The sequence below is a fragment of the Lemur catta genome, chromosome 19, assembly GCF_020740605.2.
Source record: "Lemur catta isolate mLemCat1 chromosome 19, mLemCat1.pri, whole genome shotgun sequence".
In the NCBI taxonomy this organism is placed as follows: Eukaryota; Metazoa; Chordata; class Mammalia; order Primates; family Lemuridae; genus Lemur; species Lemur catta.
The window spans coordinates 19,727,694-19,746,567 of NC_059146.1; the positions used below are offsets into that span (position 1 = coordinate 19,727,694).

Genomic DNA, 18,874 nt, shown 5'->3' on the forward strand with positions numbered 1-18,874 from the left:
TGTTCTCTCTGTCTTGCCAGCAGCCTCAGACCCCTGCGTCTGACCCTGCTCCTCCTCTGCTCCAAACCCTCCCATGGCTCCGTGTTGCGCTCAGAACCAAGTCTCTAGTTGCTGTCTCCTGCCTAGTCATCATCCCTCCTGAGACCCACAGCTGCAGTTCTGCATCCCCCAGGCCCTCACACACCCTGTGTCCCACTTAACTCAAAATCTTTCCCCTAAGCCAACCTCCTCCTGGGTTCTCTCCTGGATGGCTCCACCATCCATGCAGGTGCCAGGGCGCCTTCCCACCGTCTCCCTCCCCTCACTGCTGTCAATCTGAATCCTACCCCTCCTGCCCTCTGCACCTCTCTACCCCATCCCCTCTGCTTGGTCCCACTGTCCAGGCCCCGTCCTCTCTCCCTGCCACCTCGTCCTACCCCCTCCAGCCTCCTTCAGTCCCCCTGAGGGTCCTTCTACACCCAGAGCTGCCCCAGCCCTCCCCAGCCCCCAGCACCCTCTGGAGCCATCCAAGCTCCGCAGCGAACCTGCCCACTCCTTCCCCACCCCAGCACTACCTTTTTGAACGTCCAGCTATTCTTATCCTGCCGGCTCCATCTCTCACTTCCCAGTCCTCTACCTAGAATGCTCTCACTCATTCTCCACCCCCTCCAATCAGGCTAAACCACAACTTGTCCTTCAGGTCTTATTAAGAACCATAATAATTACTCCTCATGTTGAGCCAGGAACCATGCTAAATGCTCCCCATGGATTGTCGGGCTGAATGCCCTATGAGCCAAGTGTCATTAGCTTCACTTTACAGACCAGGGGACTATGGCTGAGAGGCCAAGGGGCCCACAGGAAGTTGCACAGCCAGAGGGGGAAGCTGGACTTGGGCCCAGGATGGTCAGACTCCTCACTCCTTCCAAAAGGCCCCCATACTGGGCTTAGGGCCTCTGCTCAGCTGCCAGTCCCCAGAGCTTACCCCAGCACAGCCCTGGCCATGCTGGTAACGTAATAATAATGGTAATAGTATATATTGAGTACTTTTTGTATATCAGGTGTGGTTCTGGGGGTGCTGCATAAATTAACCTTTCAAAACTCCCTGGGGTAGTTTTTGTAGTTTAGAAGTGGGGTCTGTCTCCCCAACTTGCGCTCCAGGATCTGACTACTAGAACAAGTGAGTACAGTGACCATGTACCCCGCTGGATGTGCCAGTTTCTGCACCTAGGCTGGCACACCCCACTTCCTGTATCGTAGAGCGCTCCCTTGTGGAACCCAGCCGCCATGCTGTGAGGAAACTCAAGCAGCCCCTTGGAGGGAAATCATGGCCCCTGGTCAACACCCCTGGATGAAGCCCCAGCCCTGGCCAGCTTGCCGGCCATGTGAGTGAGCCCTCTTGGAAGTCAATCCTCTGGCCCCATTTGAGCCACCTCACCTGATGCTGCATGGAGGAGAGACAAGCTGTCCCTGCCGAGCCCTGTCCAAATTTCAGACTTATGAGCAAAATGAACGATTGTTTTAAACCACCAAGTTTTGGGGTGGTTTGTTATGCCAGAACAGACAACGAGAATACAGGTATTATCACTAATTCCATCTGAATGAAACCTAGGCTCAGGGAGTAGTAACCTGCCTAAGATCCTCCCAGAGCCAGGAACTGGCCAAGCTGGGGTTTGAACCCAGGACCTTGGGATCCAGAACCCACGCCCTGTCCACTACGCTGTGCTATTTGATCTGTCAGATGAGGAAACTGAAAACTCAGAGACAGGAAGTAACTCACCCAAGAACTCGGAGCTCGTGAAGGTGAGAGTGAGGGTTGGAAATGAATAAACCTTACCTAGGCCGGGGGGCTCTTCATTCCCGAGCTAGGTTTTGATTGTCTGTTGCTCGTCTGTCTCTCCTACCAGAACCAGAGTTTCTGGCCTCACTCCCTCTGTGCCCCAAGTCTCCGCAGGGGCCTGGCACCTAGGAGGCCTCTGCAAATGTTCCGCAGATAAAAGCCCTTCTCACCGCCCACCTCACTGGTATTTGTCTTTCAACACTCAACGAGGATGTCATCTTACTGGGAAGTCTCTGACCCCACAGGCAAGGCCAGGTGTCCCATCTGGGTTCCCAAGGACCCAGTGCGCCTCCACATCTAGCGCACGTCACCCTGCACTACAGCTGCCTTTGCCCACGTCCATGCCTCCCTTCAATACAGAGGCTTCTCAAGGGCAGGGACTGGATGTGACTCACCTGGGTCCCGGGCATCACCCAGCACAGGGTCTGGCACCCGTAACACTTAAGTAAATGTTTGTTGAGTGAATCAAAGAATGGGTCTCCAGAGAACGAGTTAACAGAGACAGATGTTGAGAGTCAGTTTTATTGCCGGGTTTCGGGGAGGGGCTCAGATCCGCCCGATCTCCCTCAGCTTGGCCACCAGGTCCTCGGTGGTCTCCACCTTGACGCCGGCTGTGCGCTGGGGCGGGTCCTCCACACTGACCACGGAGAGCTTGGAGGTCAGGTCCACGCCTAGGTCCCCAGCCTTGACCACTTCAATCTTCTTCTTCTTGGCTTTCTGCACATGGGAAGCCACGGTTCACAGGGCTGCAGAAGCCCCTGTCCACCCTCCCGCAGCCTCCTTCCCATGGGTCCCTTTGCGGCAGAGCCACTCCCATTGGCTGAGCCCTTGTGGATCTATCCACCAGCCAGGACACACATGACCTCTCATAGGCCACACCTGGTGTAAACAGTTCCTGTGGCTGGGATGTCCTGGGAGACCCGACTATTGAAACAGTCCTCCTTTATTTAACCACCTCAGAAAGCCCTTTATTGGCTACAATGGACTGGCAAACCCATCCTTTTGGCAGTAATGACTCAATGGACTTTTAGCTGGGATGACCCAATGAACCCTCCCTATTGGTTGAGATGACCTACCAAACCCTCCTCTGATTGGCTGAGATAACCCACTGAACCCTCCCTAAAGGCTGAGAAGACCCATTAAACTCTCTACAGGCTGAGATGACACACTGATCCCCCCCAAATGGCTGAAATGACCCACTGAATTCTTCCTATTGGCTGAGATGACCCAATGAACCAGCCCTGTTGGCTGATATGATGCACTGAATGCTCTCTATTGGCTGAGATGACCCACTGAACTCTCCATATTGACCAAGATGACCCAATGAACCCATCCTACTGGCCATGATGATCAGTGGACTCTCCCTGTTAGCCAAGAGACCCCATGAACCCTTCCTAGTTAGCCAAGATAGTCTACACAACAACTTTATGTTATTGTGTAGGTTAACCAGTAACCCTCCCTAATGATTCAAGATAACCAAATGAATCCTCTTTATTTAGCCCAGGTTACCCAATGAACTTTTCCCATTGGCTGGAATGACAAGGGGAACCCTTTCTGTTGCCCAGGGAAGCCTTTCTATTGGCTGAGACAACCAGCAAGCCCTCCCTGTGAGCTAAACAGCCCCCATGAACTCTCACTATTGGCAGAGATGACCCAGCAAACCCTGCCTGCCAGCCAAAATGACCAGGTGAACCCTTCCTTTGCATGAGACATCCTTTGGATTCTTCCCTCCTCCTGTCTGACCACCAGGGATGAGGCAGAGTCTGCAACGTGCTCATCCAGCCCAGGCTCCCAGTGACCTGTCTGCCAAGGGCTCACCATGATGTTGGGCAACGTGGCATAGCGGGGCTCGTTGAGCCTCAGATCGGCGGTCACCACGGCAGGCAGCTTCAGGCGCACAGTCTCCAGGCCCCCGTCAACCTCCCGCTCCACTTTCACCTTGTCCCCTTCCAGTGTCACCTGGGAGGCGAATGTTCCCTGGGGAGGGACAGCGTAGAGGAGAGTGGTGAGGTTAATTCTGGTCGGGCCCAGAGCAGTGCTCTGTATGTTACCGCTGAGTAGACGCAGATGAGTGAGTGAATGAGACGGCAAATGATGGAGCGGCCTGCAAGATTCAAAACTGGAAGCCACAGAAAGAGATCTCACCACTCTGGGTGAGGGTGTCTTTACTTTCCCTGGGAGCCAAGGAATATGTCCTAATGGCCTGACTCTGCCGGTTAGGTCTCTCTACCTTAGTAACAGCAAATATGTATTGAGTGTTGGGCCCTGTTCTAAGCAATTTGCATGTTTTAAATCATCAAATCCTCATAAGAACTCTGTGAGGTAAATGCTATTACACCTACTTTACGGATGAGGAAAATCGAGGCAGAGAAAGGCTGAGTCACATGCCCACTGCCACCCACAGCTGGTATATCTGAAAGTTGGCAATCTGGCTCCCCAAGAACTCCCTGTGAGGCCCCTCCACTGGGCCGACAATGGAACTTCACGTGCCCTCATCAGTCTTTAAACTGCCTTCTGGGACCCCACCCTCTCATCAAAGACCCTTTGCCCCCCAGCCAGGAAATGAATCAACGTTTCCTGCCCCCGGGAACTGGCACGATCTACACTCCTCTTTGTCTAAGCAACCTGCTGTCTCCATTCACTTATTTGTTGGACAAATTTTTCCATGTCTTAGTTTAAACATCACATCATTCGCAGCCTCCTCCAAGTGCCTGTGGGCCCAGCTCTGGGGATACACCATGAACATACCAAGGCAACAGCCTAGGTGGGCATAGAATCTGCCAGGGAAAGGCAACCAGTAACCAAGGAAACACACAGACAAATGAGATCATTTCAGTTAAGAAGGATACGAAGAAAACAAGACACAATGACATCAGAGCAAGATGGGGGCAGCTTTAGAGAGACGGGGCAGACAGTGATAAATGCTTAGAAGATAAAGCAGGATAATGTTCTAGAATGTGCTGTCCAAGCTGGTAGCCACTGGCCTCATGTGGCTACTGAGCACTTGAAAGATGGCCAGTGCAGCTGAGGAATGGAATTTTAAATTTTATTTCATTTTAAATATCGATATTCGAGATACATTTTCATGACTGTGGTGATGGTTTCATGGGTATGCCTATTTGTCAAAACTTATCAAAGTGTACACTTTAGATATGCCCCGTTTATTTTATATAGCTCAAGAGTATCTCAATAATGCTGTTGAGAATGCTGTCGATCCAGTTATTGGAAAACTTTCAAGTCTGTTCGGAAAAATTTGGGTATGTGAATCTTGTGTTTCAATTGTGAACTTTAGGAATCTAACAAGTATTTCCAATGAAAATTTAGCATCTGCATTGTGATGTGCTGTAAAGATAAAATACGCACTGGATTTTGAAGACTTAGTACAAAAAGAAAAAGAATGTGAAATACAAATAGTCCCCAACTTAGGATGATTTGACTTAAGATTTTTTGACCTTACAATGGTGTGAAAGCGATAAATATTCAGTAGAAACCATAGCAAGTACTCATACAACCATTCTGTTTTTCACTACAGTATAGCATTCAATAAATTACATGAGATACTCAACACTTTACTATAAAGTAGGCTTTGTGTTAGATGATTTTCCCCAAATGTAGGCTAATTAAGTGTTCTGAGCATGTTTTAAGTAGGCTAAGCTATGGTATTTGGTAGGTTAGGTGTCTTAAATGCATTTTCAACTTGTGGATATTTCCAAATTACCATGGGTTTACCAGACATAACCCCATCATTAGTCACGGAGCACCAGTATCTCTATATTTTTTATGTTGATTACATGTTAACATGGTATTATTTTAGATATAATGGGGTTAAATAAAATATTATTAAAAGGAATTTTGTGTGTTTCTTGTTACTTTTTTTTTTTTTTTTTTTGAGACAGAGTGTCACTTTGTTGCCCTGGCTAGAGTGAGTGCCGTGGCATCAGCCTAGCTCACAGTAACCTCAAACTCCTGGGCTTAAGCGATCCTACTGCCTCAGCCTCCCGAGTAGCTGGGACTACAGGCATGTGCCACCATGCCCGGCTAATTTTTTCTATATATATTTTAGTTGGCCAGATAATTTCTTTCTATTTTTAGTAGAGACGGGGTCTCACTCTTGCTCAGGCTGGTCTCGAACTCCTGACCTTGAGCGATCCACCCGCCTCGGCCTCCCAGAGTGCTAGGATTACAGGCGTGAGCCACCGCGCCCGGCCTCTCTTGTTACTTTTTTAATGTGGCTGTGGGAAATTTAAAATTACCTATGTGGCTTGCATTTCTCCTGGACTGGCACAGACAGGGACTGGAGGACCTGGCGTGGAGGGGTGGGCCTGAGTATTTCATATAGGGTAGGCAAGGAAGGCCTCTTTGAGGAGGTGATATCTGGGCAGACACCTGAAGGAGGGGAATGAGAAGGCCATCAGGCGACATGAAAGAACAGCATTCTAGGAGGCTGAAACAGCAATGCAAAGGCCGTGACATCTAAGGGATGAGGCCTGGCCCACAGCACGTGTGCCCCACTCCAACCTTACCTGTGGCCAGTCCAGAAAGCCGGCTGTCATCTGCCCTGTCTGGTTACAGTCATCATCGATGGCCTGAGTGGGGAGAGAGGAAAGACTGTACGACAATCAATGGAGATGCTCATGGCCCATTTGGGCCTCTGTCTACAACAGGGTTGGCAAATCTTCTCTGCAGTGGGTCACAGAGTCAGTATCTTAGGCTTTACGGGTCATATGTTCTCTGTCACAGCTACTCAACTCTGCCCTCATAGCACACAGGCAGCCCTAAAAATACATAAGGGCCACATGTGGTGGTTGGTATTCCAATAAACTTGATTTACAATATCAGTGGTAGCTGCTGACCACTGGTCTAGAATAATCCCCTCACTTGGGCTCAGAGATAAGCAGTCACTTTGTCCAGGGGCATGTGGGGCTACCTGGCATCCCCGGTGCCAAATCTTTGTCCCTGTATAAATCCTCCCGTGAGCCAGGCCCTGTGCCGGCCACCATGGGGAGCTGGATGCAGTATCTGGGCCAACGAGAACATTCTGTCCCCAGACCCCAGTGACTGGTTCAAGGAGGGGCACGTGACTCAAACTGGGCCAATGAAGAGGCAGCGCTGGGGGCTTTGCTGGCACCATTGGAAAAGAGGCTCTTTTCTTTCTGCTGGGGTCACTAGGCAGGTGGGGTCTGAGCCCTGAGGTGCAGAGTGAAGCCAAACTAGAGCAGAGCCTAGAGCTCATGTGTGACCCTGGATCAAGCTGTGCCTGAAGCACCTGATTTACATGAGCTACGAAATTTACTTCTGGGCTCAGGCCAGTGTGAGCTGTGACTGTGCTGCCTGGAACAAACAGCATCCTCCCTGTTCATCTGGCGGTTCTCAGCCGGGGAGGCCTTGGCTCCAGGAACTGTCCCTGACAACCAGGACAGGTGGAACATCAGAGTCTGAGACCCACCAGCAAATGCAGGGGCCTCCACAGACCATGCCGCCAGCACCTGGGGAGCTGGTGTGAGACCTGGGCCCCCAGAGCCTCACCCAAGCCCTGTCTTCTTGGTCTGTCCTCTGGTTAGGCCCTTCTGCCTCAGTTTACCAATTTGTACTCTGACTCTCCTGAGCTTGGTAACCGCTCTCTGTTTTCTACTGTCTGACTTTTGAGGGGCTGGGTAGGACACCAGAGACCTCCCTGGACCCATTAGCCTCCTCTTCTTTCCAGAGCTGACCTGGCCCCGGGACTCGGCCTCTCCCCGCTGGGGCTCAGCTCTGCCTCTGAGCCTCCTGCGCCCTGTTGTCTCTGCGCTCACGGTACCCCACAGCCCTTGAACCTCCTTCTCAGCCTCTGGCCCCAGTTCCCTGCCTCTTCTCACTTCTGAGAAATGAGCGTCTGGCTTTTCTGATGTCCCTGTTCTGCCCCTGCCCAGGTGAGGCCACAGGACGAGCTGAGGAGGCTGCACCAGGGGAGGGGTGGTATCGCTGGGTCTCCTGAGAGAGGCACACACCCGCCAGCCGCAGTGGGCAGTGCCAGTGTGGCGGGGAGAGCTCCTTACCCGGCCCCAACCTCCTTCCCAAACTCTTTGCCTCCAGCCCATTCCTCACAGCCCCAGAGGGGGCCTTTCTGCACCCAGCACTGATCAATTCCTCTCCTGCTCACAGACCTCCCATGGCTCCCAGCGCCCTCCAAGAGCCTCCAATCTCTGTTTCAAGCCCAGGCCTGTCTCCTAAACCCACATGATGTCACCTGGGCTCTTCACACTCCCCATGTTGCCATGGGATCTTCCTCTAATCCTGCTCTGTCCACGTTTCCCACCTCTGTGTCACTAAGCCAGACCCAGGCACCGCCCTTACCTCCTCCCTCCGCCTCACTCTCCGAGGCTAGCCCTGTCCCTCCTGTCACTTCGTGTCTTTCCTGTCTCCTCGCTTGGCCCAGGATAATCACCACAGCCTCCCGGGCTCCAAGAGGATCTCAAGGGATCCTTTTGACACCCAGTGACCCTGCAGGAGTGATGGCAAAGTCCCAAGCTGCTCCACCTGGGCTGTCTGAATGCCCTGGGCCTGGTCCCTGAGGTGCGGGCACAGGGAGGGGTGGCCACACCCACCTGCTTGCCCAGCAGCACCAGGTCCACCTTCTCCTTCTCTGCCAGCTTGGCCAGGACCCGGGCCACCTGCAGGGGACCCAAGCGTTCCGCCTCTGGAGCTGGCACCTCCACGTGAATGCCTCGGTCTGCACCCATGGCCAGGGCAGTGCGGATGGTCTCCTGCCAGGAACAGAAGGGCTTGACTTGGCTCTAACCCCAGAGGGACCCAAGAGTCCAGGCCCCCAGCCCCTCCTCCCTCAGACCCGGAGTCCAGGCTCCACTCCCAGGACCCTAAGCACCTGGCACTGTGCAGGACCGCAGCTGACAGCGATCACCTCCTTCACCAGCTTCTTCTCCTTGAGCCGCACGGCCTCCTCCACGGCGATCTCGCAGAAGGGGTTCATGGAGTGCTTCACACCGTCCGTGACCACACCCGTCCTGTCGGGCTTCACCCGGATCTGCCCAGCAAGGGAGGGGGCAGGGGCAGGGGGAAGCAGACAAGAAGGTGGGGGCCTCAGTGCCAAGCCTCTCACAGGCTGGGCAGGTACAACAGTGGCCTGGAAAGGGGCAGTGCCTTGTCCAGGGACAGAGCTGATTAGAACTCATAGGCAACAGAGGCACAGAGAGGCCAAGCACCTTGCCCAAGGACATATAGCACAGACGTGGCAGGACCAGGGGTCCAACCCCTGTCTTAGGAACTGTGAGAGTCTGGAAGATGCTAAGTGTGCCCATGGAGTCAAGAGAGCCAGTCTTTTTATTGGTTGCCCACTATATGCAAGAGGTTTTTTATAAAGTGATTTCTAACAGCTCTTCTTGAACACCTGACGCAGCTCAAGGACTTCTATCTGGTTCTGTGCTCTAGTCTTTTCTATCAAGTAAGTCCCTGGGCACGCACTGGGGCACAGAGTGAGCAGGACAGCCAAGAGCAGTCAGATGGGAGGGGCAGGGGGTGACGGTAGCCATCGAGTGATCCCACATGGTCAGTGCCCTGAGACCCTTCAACAAGGGACCTTGTCTGCGCAGAGAATTCACCCCTGCGGAGGTGACATGTGTGCCCCATGTGTGCCCTGATGGATTAGGAGGCCTGCTGAGAGCAGGAAGAGCAGGTGTGGGGAGCCGGTAGGGGGACGCGCGTGAAAATGGGTGTTCCCAGACAGACAGAGGGTACAGCTGGTCGGGGTCAGGCCCAGAGACGGAAACACGTTTTCTAGGCCTGAAGTTTCTATCCTTTAGGGTCTTCTTCAACAAAGTGAATCCCAGATAATGAATACAAAATTGCTTAGCCTCTCTTGGGTCCTTGAAAGAGGCTTCAAAGATTAAGTTTCTCCAAATTCATGGAAAATGTACCCCTGGCCAGGCCTGGGTATCAGTGGGTTGCCAAATACCTAGTAATCCCCTAGACACACCCATACACCCATACATACACACGCACCCAAACACACACGTACACAAGCACGCACACATTCTGAGCAGAGCATGTGTTATGTTTTGAATAAATGACTAAATAAACTTCCATTACTTCTACTACCAATAATGATACTCACTGAGTACCCGCCAACACCTACTGTGAGCCAAGCACCATTCTAAGAGCTAATTTAATCTTCATTACAATCCAATAAAGTAGGTACTACCGTTATACCCAGTGTACAGAGGAGGAAAATGAGGCACAGAGTGGCTAAGTAATTTCCTCAAAGTCACACAGCAGGAAGTGGACCTGGCAGCTGGGCTCAGAGTCCGTGTCCTGAACTGTTCCAGTGGTGCACCCACTGTCCAAGGCAGCAGTCAACATGTCAGTCAAACTCTCTCCCCCCAGAAGTCAAATTCCAGAAGAGGGGAGACACATACTAAAGCAATATATAAGTAAATTACACTATGGATTGAGTAAATTACACTATGATAAGAGTATGAGGGAAATACAGCAAGGAGCGGGACAGGGACTCTGGGGGCTGCGATTTTAAGTAAGAGACCAGGGAAGGGCCTCACAGAGAAGGTGATGTTTGAACAAAGACGTGGGAGTGAGTGATGCTGGGAGCTGCCAGTCTGGAGATGGGGCTGGGGCAGCGGAGAACAGCAGTGTAAACAGAGGATTCCAATCCAGTGTGGCCAGGAAGGATGGAGGTAAGCCCAGGGGCTGCAGGAGCCCCCAAGGACACATGAAGGTAGCCTGAGGGTGTGGGTGGGGGCTTCCCAGAGGAGGTGATACCAGAGAATCAGTAAATTTTGATACAATCAACAGGTTGGAGTTAGGCAGGACAAAGGAAGGACAGGAAGCAGAGGCTGGAGGGTGGAGCAGGAAGGGCACCTAGGCAGAAGGCACAGCAGAGGCAGGACGCAGCCCGGTCTATCAGGAAACGAGGAGCAGGCTGGAGTTGTGGAAGCACAAAGGAACATGGACAGTCGAACCAGACCATGAAAGGGCGGCCAGACCACAAAAAGTCTCCAACCAGCCTGAGGGTGCCAAGGAGCCATGGGAGGGCTGTGAGCAGGGAAGGGCAGGGTCAGCTCTGGGTGCAGGAAGACTCCCAAGGCTGGGTAGAGATGGGCTGGAGGGTAGAGACTGGGAGCCAGGGAGGAGGATGGGGTGAGGGTCCAAGTGACATGATGAGGCCGAGATGAGACTGAGAACTGATGGCTGAGGGAGGTGAGTTCTGGAAGGAGGCGTGGGATAGTGCCCGGGGTCTGGCCCCGTGGTGATTAGGCACCTGGCAGTGTCTGAATCATTTATTGTTCAGAAAGGGACAGCAACAGACATGTCCAGTGAGAGGATGTAATGCAGGCAGCTCTGGGGCACTGCGGGAGGAGAAGATGGCACTAACCTTCCAGAAAGGACAGTTGACACAATACTGCCTTCACACTTCCGCTCTCTGTTCTCTCACTGAGCACACTGGAGGCACTCAAGGCCAGGCTCTGTGCCAGGCGATGCTGGGACCAGAGCTGAGTCAATCATGGCCCTGCCTGGTGAGGGAGACAGATCCGAGCACAGACTTCCTAGGCCAGGGAGGCCAGGGAGGCCAGGGTGGGGGCAGAAGGACAAGGCCCAGGGCAGGCAGAGGAGTCCAGAGGAGGGACCCCAAGAAACAGAGACAGAAGGCAACCAGGAGATTCGGGTCCCAGGACCCCAAGAGGAGGGTGTCTCAACAAGGCTGGGGCAACAGCCATGTCATAGGCTGCCATAGGCATCATTAGGCGGAGCAGCCATTGAGTGGAAATGGGAAGAGCAGAGTCTGCAGCTGGACTTGCCTGGGTTTCAGTCCCGACTTTGCCACTTACTAGCCGGGAGATCTGGCAAGTAACAACCTCCACAGGCCTCAGTTTCCTCATCTATTCAATGGGATTAATAATGGGTATTGAAAGGATGGAATGGGGTAATCTCTGTGAAGAAATTAGAACACTGCCTGGCACATACTAAGTACCCACTAAATATTAGCTATTATGATCACTTATGTTTTCATGCCCGAGTCTGTCTGTCTCCTGTACATTCCTCCCCAGCCTACTCTCCAAGTGCGCAAGGGCAACATCAGTGTTGTCAACTTTGTGGGCGGTCCCACACTATGCCTCTGGGGTGCCAGACCCCATGCTCGGGATGCTGGGGACACAGAGCAAAGTTCCCAGGCTGACGGGAAGGACAGACATAACCAGACAGTCACCATCTCAGATTAGGCCAAGCATTGAGAGAAAGTGGCCTGAGAGCCCATGTCTGATTCACCTTTGTCCATACCAGCTTCCCTCTGGGGACAAGCCAGGCCCTCAGAGACACTGCCCCCTCACCTCTTTCATGGAGAATGTGAGCCACTCCCCCAGCCAGTCAGGTTGGCCCCTTGAACTTTCATCTCTAGCAAACACACTTCTCTCGCCCTTCCTAGCTAAAGCCTCCCCTCCCAGCTCACCCTGTGGCTATGGAGGGTGAGAGACAGTTTCAGGGTTCCACAGAGCCTTGTCTGATCCCATCAGAGCACATTTTGGGTACTGTAATAATCAATTGGTAGGCAACGCAGCCTAGTAGGCGAAAGCTTGGCTTGTGTGCAAAGCACGAGTCCTGGTGGGAAATCAGAGGAACCCGGATAGATCCCTTCCCTAGCTGAGTGACCCCTCTGTGCCTCAGTTTCTCCGTGTGTTAAAGAGGGACCATGACTCCCTTCAGCAGATAAGAGATAGACAAAGGAACTCGCCCTGCACAGTTATCAAGAGTGAGTCCAGAACTAGGGAAAAGGGAACAGGGCCGTGACCCCAAAGGGATCAGACGTCAGAACCTCACAGTCTTTGATCATTGCCCCCAAGTGTAACGTAGACATTTGCGGAAGAGCGGCAGAGGGCAAAGGTTACGAGAAGACCCCCACACTGTGTGCCCTCGTGACGCCGGAAGCACACGGCTACGGGACTCAGGGGGGTGAGAGAGGAGAACCCGGTCACCTTCACGGCGTAGTCGATGACCCTCTTGACAGCCACGAGCGCGCGCAGCTCCGCCATCTTCCTGCCGCCCGCCGCCGCCAGCCGGGGCAGCCCGCAGCACCCTCTGGGTCCCGACGCCCCGCCCTCTGTCCCTCTTTGCGCCTGCGCGCAGCGCCACCAAGCCGCCAACCGCGGCGGAGCCCTCCTCCGCGACAGGGATCAATTGGAAGGCCGGAGGGCGGGGAGGCGTGGCAAGCGGATGCGGACCAATGGGAAGCTGATACTGATGAGTGGGCGGGTCGCGCAAGGGCAGGGAAAAGCCTTGCGAAGGGACCTGGGGGGCGGGGAACTAGAGGAAAGGTCGTGCCGGGGAGGGGAGCGCGCCTGGGAGCGGAGATCCTCCCAGCCCTCCTAAACTCCGCCCAGTATCTCCGTATCTACTCTGCCCATTCGGGCTCTCCACTTCTTCCCCAGCCCTCCAACTTGTCCTGCCGCCCCATTCTCTTCATGCCTGTGTTCCCCGTCCTCTCCATACCCTTGTTCTCACCTGTCCACGTCTACACTTTCCCTCCATGTCGTCCCCACACCCTCTCCATCACCCCACATTCCCTCATGGCCCCACTCCCCCTTGTCCCAGTTCCCCTTCAAATCCATGCCACGTGTCCACTACACGTTAGTGTCTCCATGACCCCTCTCCCCCGTCTCCTAGTCCTCGCTGAGCCTCTATGCACCCCAATATCTGCCACCCCGTGCTCGTGTCCCCACGTCCCCCAGAAAGGCACACGGAGCAACGGCGCTAAAAACTATTCCTTTATTCTGCCCCAGGGAGGCTGCGGTCACAGGCACACGGGGAATCCACTGATGGCGTCGGTGCTCTGCACGATCATGTCTGCCAGCAGAAAGCATAAGCCTGGTGGAGGGGAGCGGAGGGCGGGTGGAGGAAGGTGGGTCCTGGGGCAGATGGCCAGACAGGCCCCGGGGACTGGGGTTTGGGGCTCCAAGGGCGTCTCTGCCGGGTCTGCGGGATTCGGGAATGGAATGTGTTGGGGAGCTCCTGGGCGGGCCACTGTAGGGTTTCCTAGGAGGGCAGCTAGGGAGTCTCTGGGGGAGAGGGTCGTCTAGGCAGTCTCCACCCTCTTCCTGCTTCCAGGTTACCCGCGAGAATTGAGAAGGGTAAAGCCAGCCACCCAGAAAAGTAGGACCAGGAGAAGAAGACGTCGTTCTTCCACGCATTCTTCACCGTGTAGCCTGTCAAGGCGATCAGCAGCAGCAGTCCTGGGCCCCGCCAGGCGGCCGGGTGAGCTTGGCCACGTGGGGCAGCCCCAGGCCCCGCCCCCGCCAGGCCGCGCCCCTTCGGACCCAGCCACCGCCCCCCCCATCTGACCTATCAGGCCACGCTCATTTCCTCCCAGCCCCGCCTCTGGCCCTGCCCCCTTCATGCTCCTCCTCCTCCTTCACTTGGAACCCCGCCCCTCGGCCTCCAGCCCCTCCCATCGGCTCCCGGGCCGGTTCCTCAAGCCCCGCCCCCTGGCCCCCGGGCCCTGCTTCACTCCCTAGGCCCACGCTCTCCCTGGGGGCCAGGGGCCCGGGGCCTGCTGCCGTCTCACCGCAGAGGAAGTGGAGGGCGCTCGTAGTCTGGCCCCGCAGCGACTCGCCCTCGAAGCACCGAATCCGCAGCCCCATCGCCAGGCCTGTGATGCCGAAGCCCGCCGCCAGCACCATGCACGCCCCGGTCACGGCCAGCGTGGCTGGAGAGATCGGGCAGCATCAGCCCTGCGCGGGCGCCGCCCCTGCCGCGACAGCTTCGGTCGCAACCAGAAGGTCTCCTGGCCACCACACCCACCGACGGTACGTGGCTGAGAACCCCGCTCTCCCCGCCCGGAGTCAGACGTTTGGATGGGGACTTGGAAGTCATGTCAGGACCGGTGGTTAACGTCCTGACCGGAACAGTGAGGAGAGGGGGAGGAGACAGGTCCACAAGTAGGGGGTCGTGGCGGCCTGGGTCATGGTGGGGCAGCTGGATCTGAGATGAGTGGGAGGAGTGGGGTTGGGGCACCTCGTCATGTGCCCTGCGGGTGTGTCCCGAGCGGTGGGGCTGGCGGGCTGGCTGTGGGGGTCTGAAGGGGGTCTGACATCTGGGCGGGTGGCTGGGGCCTCACTCTGGCAGGGTATGTTGGAGCAGATGCCGTGATTACACTCCTGCCACAGGCCGCTGTGGCCCTCGTGGTGGTGGATCCAGTAGTTGGTGGCAGTGGAGAGCACCGTGAGGATGTTGGCCAAGAAGCTGAGCAAAGCGCCCCCACTCTGAAGGCACCGCTTCACCCCCATGCCACGGAGGCAGCTGCCAAGGGCCACACAGGAAGGATTGGCCAATGCCCCTCTCTCCTGGGGCCCTCACCTCAGGAGACCTCCCTCCTTACACTCCTCCCTCAGCTCTCCTCCCTGGGCCCCTACTTCTGGGGACCTGAGGACACCCTCCTTCAGATTGTTCAGGGTCCCAGGCCCCTCCCTCAACAACCCTGCCTGGGAACCCAGGATCCTCTGCCCCCAGACCCCATCCTCCATGCTCCAGTCCTCCTACTGGGGACACTGAAACCTCCCCTTTGAGGCCCCTGAGACCTTCACGGCAGGCTTCCCTGCTTAGGAACCTGTCTTCCCAGAGACCTCCTCCCCTAGTGGAATGTCCCTTCCACCTGTCCTGTGCCCTCTCCACCCCTGCACACACACCCACCTAAGTGACTCACACACAGCTCCCCAGGGCTTCTTAGACACAGAGCCCAGAGAGGTGGGGGAAGGGAGGCTGGGTCACTGTGAGGCAGCAGGAGTTCCAGAACTTCCTCCCCCACCCACCCCCACCCCCTGCTGCCATTTAAAGGGATAACGGCCCCCCACACACACATACACCCCCCAGCAGCTCTCTTAACCAAGTGACAGCCCGGAGTCAGACAGCAGGCCTGGGGAGAGCTTGAGGGCCCTGACATGGTAGACCAAGTCCTTCTCCTAGAAACTGCTCTTCCCTTGACTTGCAAGGCACCCCACGCCCTCTCAGGCCCCCATGCATGCTCTCGCTCCTGCAACTCTTCCCCTTCACTCTTAAATGCCCGTTTCCCCTGAAGCTCCATCCTGCACCCTCTTGCCAGGTGAGCCTCCTCACTCCCAAGGCTCAGTGACTTCTAATGCTCGGAGGGCAACCAAAACTCCATCTCCACCCCAGAGACTCTCCCCTGAGCCCCCGACTCGAGTCTTCACCTGCTCTGTCGCTTAGAGCCCTGACACCCAGCCACATCTCAAGTCAGCTTAGCATCTTCCACCAAACTGGGGATGGCCCCACCGTCCCACCCAGTTCATCAGGACAGACCCCTGGGCACTATCCTTGCCCCCTTCCTGCCCCTCACCCACAAAGCCCTTGGATCCCCAAGTCCTGTTCCTCTTGTGCCCTGAGACTGTCTGGCTCATTCCCTCCTTTCTACCTCGGACCCTGGTCTCAGGTCAGGCCTCATCCTCTCCCACCTGTGGCTTTGCCAAGTTCCTCCCTAAACTTCTGACCTTCCTTCCATGTCCCCAGGGACTCTTCCTGGCACCTACAGCTGACACTGTCCCCCACCTGCTGACAATTTTCTCCAAACTCCCGACATCCTCAGGAGAAAGGCCAGCGTGGCATTAGAGGCCCCAGCCCCCACCTGCCTCTCCGTCTTCATCTTCTACCACCCCCATATTCCACATTCTGGCCACAGAGCACTGTTCTCCATCCCCTCAAAACTCCTGGCCTTTCCATGGCTCCATATTTGGGCCCCTCTCCCTGGATGTTACCTTCCCTTGGCCAATGTCTCTCCAGCCATCCACAATATAGTCAGTCTTTCTCGGTGCCCTCCCAGGCTGGGACTGCTGTCTGGCCAGTGTTAACTGCTTTTGGTCTGTCCCGTCCCCTTCCCCAGGCAGGAGCACCCTGCGAGCTGGTCTGGCTGGTAGGCTCTCACCATCCTGGGTCACCCACCATGGAGCTGGCGTGCAGTTGGCTTATGTCTCGGCTGAATTAATCTCAGAATAACCAGACAATTGCAGACAGTTTTTGTTGAATGAATGAAGAAACAGATGAAGGGGCTGGGGAAGGGTTGGGAGTGAGGGACGAAGGCAGGACCAGGCGTTCCCACAGCTCCTGATAAGGCCTTCAGAAGACAGTGCTCAAAACATCATGCCACTCTTGCCTTCCGCTCACAGGGTTTCATAGCCCGGCTGGCGGGTGCCACAGTGAGCACCCAGACTCAGGGAACCTGGGGTGGCCAGAGAGAGTTTAGCAGTTGCCCCTGCCCTGCTCCCTTCAGCTGGACCCTCCCGAGCTCCCCAGGGTGGCAGGCAGGGTTGTTACCTGTGCAGAGCAGCAGTATTGCTGAGACCCAGCCCAGGTAGAAGGACCAGGAGAAGAAGGTCTGGATCTGGGGGTGTGGAGGCTGTCCCCACCGCTCACTGGTGTACACTGCCATGGCCACTGTCATGGAGAGAGCTGGGGACGAGGACAAGAGAGATGGCTCAGCCCCTCCACAGGAACTCACCGGCCCCCGATGCCTAAGGCCAGCCCAGAGTCCTTACCTGCAGCAAAGGCTGTGATGGTTGCGACAAGGGGGCCGCGGCCCGGGGCAGACAGTGAGGGGATGCAGGACAGGACCAGGAAGCCCACGGACACCAGTCCCCACAGGGCGGCCAGAATGCAAAAGCTCTGCGTCACGTGGATGTAGCCTGATCAGAGAGGAGACCCCTGAGTACCCGTCCCCACTGGGCCATCTCCTGACAGGACAGCCCGCTCCTCCTCACCTGCTACGGGGTCTCCGTGCTCCCTTGGCCAGAGGCCTGAGTGAGCTGAGGAGGTGGGTCCCATGGCCAAGAACCAGAAGTCGGTGCTCAAGGCAACCAGGGAGGACGTCAGGCCCAGGGAGCCAGCGAGCAGGGCCAGGGACCGGCAGGGCTCCATGGGGGTGAGCGCTGGGTTTCTGGGTCCTGAGGGGTGAAGAGGCTGCTGATCCAGACTCCTGAGTCTCTGAGAGAGAGGAGGAGGCTGTGCACCCGGACTCTTGGGTCCCCTGAGCTCAAGCAAGAGAAGCCAGCAAGCAGCAGGGGCAGCGAGGAGTCTGTGCGCCTTCAGACAAGCTGGTTAGGTTTCACGCAGTTCCCGGTAGCTAGCTCTTTCACACATCCTCCCTTCCTGGACTGCACAGACCACGTCCTCCCTCCCCTCTTTGGGCCTGGTCCGCACCTAGTGTGTGGTCGGGGAGGGCCCTGAGGGTGTCAGATCATCAGTGGTTTAGGTGGTGGCTGAGAACTTGCCTCTCTGTCTCAGGTTCTATGCCTCCCACCCTTGGAGCCGTCAGCACCAGGGGGGCTTCCTGGAAGGGGTGAGAGGGAGGCTTGGGGGCCCAGAGGTGAGAGGTGGCGAATCAGGCTAGGGTGTGAGTTAAATGGGAGGGTAGATGTGGCCAGAGGGGACAGTTGGGGTTGTGTCATGCTTTCCTGTGGTTATACAACCTTCCATTCTGGGAGAAGAGGGCCCCAACTCTAGAGTTTCCACTAAAGGAGGGGGCAGGGGGTCAGAACCCCTGGGGCTCGAAGAAGAAAGGGGCCTAAACTTCAGGTCCTGGGGGAGGAAGGGGCAGATAGGGAGCTCAGCCTCTTGGGTCCCTGGTGGGAGCATTTGCTCAGGGCAGGCACACGGTAGAGAATTGCAATTCCTAAAGCGTGTGGAGAGGAAGACATGCCCACATCCTCATCCGATAATTGAGTTCAGAGGCAGATCTGCTTGGGGTGGGGCCTCCAGTGTGGTGGGCCACGTCACCAGGGTCCAGATGCCTGGGGGTGGAAAGGGGGGACAAGAGTGTGAAAGCAGGATCCTCTAGCCTTCCAAGCACTAGCCTTCTCCACCCACACCCACGTCACTTCACCTGTGAGCAGGTATAGTGAAGGTGCCACAGCCCAGGTAGAAGGCCCAGGAAAACGTGACCTCTGTGAAGTGGGACAGAGCTGGGAAGAGGACCTCTGTCATGAAGATGAACTGGGCCAGCACTCCCGGGACTGCTGGTGAATGGGGAGAACTGGAAATGACCCAGGAGGCTGGGTC

General features: G+C 55.8%; 3 protein-coding genes across 5 annotated transcripts; all 3 read right to left on the reverse strand.

Annotated features, from left to right (window-relative positions):
• Positions 1–2,308: 2,308 nt before the first annotated feature.
• ETFB (electron transfer flavoprotein subunit beta) lies at positions 2,309–12,920 on the reverse strand. The gene is made up of 6 exons (XM_045532588.1): positions 12,790–12,920; positions 8,679–8,837; positions 8,401–8,559; positions 6,340–6,402; positions 3,635–3,793; positions 2,309–2,533 (listed from the first exon to the last, which is right to left on the reverse strand). The coding sequence occupies exons 1-6, from the start codon at positions 12,844–12,846 to the stop codon at positions 2,363–2,365; spliced, it is 768 nt and encodes a 255-aa protein (XP_045388544.1). The 5' UTR covers positions 12,847–12,920; the 3' UTR covers positions 2,309–2,362.
• Positions 12,921–13,557: 637 nt separating this feature from the next.
• CLDND2 (claudin domain containing 2) lies at positions 13,558–16,775 on the reverse strand. The gene is made up of 5 exons (XM_045532592.1): positions 16,579–16,775; positions 14,928–15,109; positions 14,376–14,516; positions 13,924–14,043; positions 13,558–13,678 (listed from the first exon to the last, which is right to left on the reverse strand). Exons 1-5 carry the CDS (start codon positions 16,605–16,607, stop codon positions 13,605–13,607), a joined length of 546 nt encoding a protein of 181 aa, XP_045388548.1. The 5' UTR covers positions 16,608–16,775; the 3' UTR covers positions 13,558–13,604.
• Positions 16,776–16,824: 49 nt separating this feature from the next.
• Positions 16,825–18,187, reverse strand: NKG7 (natural killer cell granule protein 7). Of its 3 annotated transcripts, none has more exons than XM_045532590.1 (5): positions 18,088–18,187; positions 17,578–17,760; positions 17,356–17,502; positions 17,135–17,269; positions 16,825–17,039 (listed from the first exon to the last, which is right to left on the reverse strand). In XM_045532590.1, the coding sequence occupies exons 2-5, from the start codon at positions 17,732–17,734 to the stop codon at positions 16,981–16,983; spliced, it is 498 nt and encodes a 165-aa protein (XP_045388546.1). In that variant the 5' UTR covers positions 17,735–17,760; positions 18,088–18,187; the 3' UTR covers positions 16,825–16,980. The 3 variants fall into 3 exon arrangements, with proteins under 3 accessions (XP_045388546.1, XP_045388547.1, XP_045388545.1); XM_045532591.1 differs by having other exon boundaries at positions 18,017–18,182; XM_045532589.1 differs by having other exon boundaries at positions 17,578–17,800; positions 18,017–18,180.
• Positions 18,188–18,874: the final 687 nt, after the last annotated feature.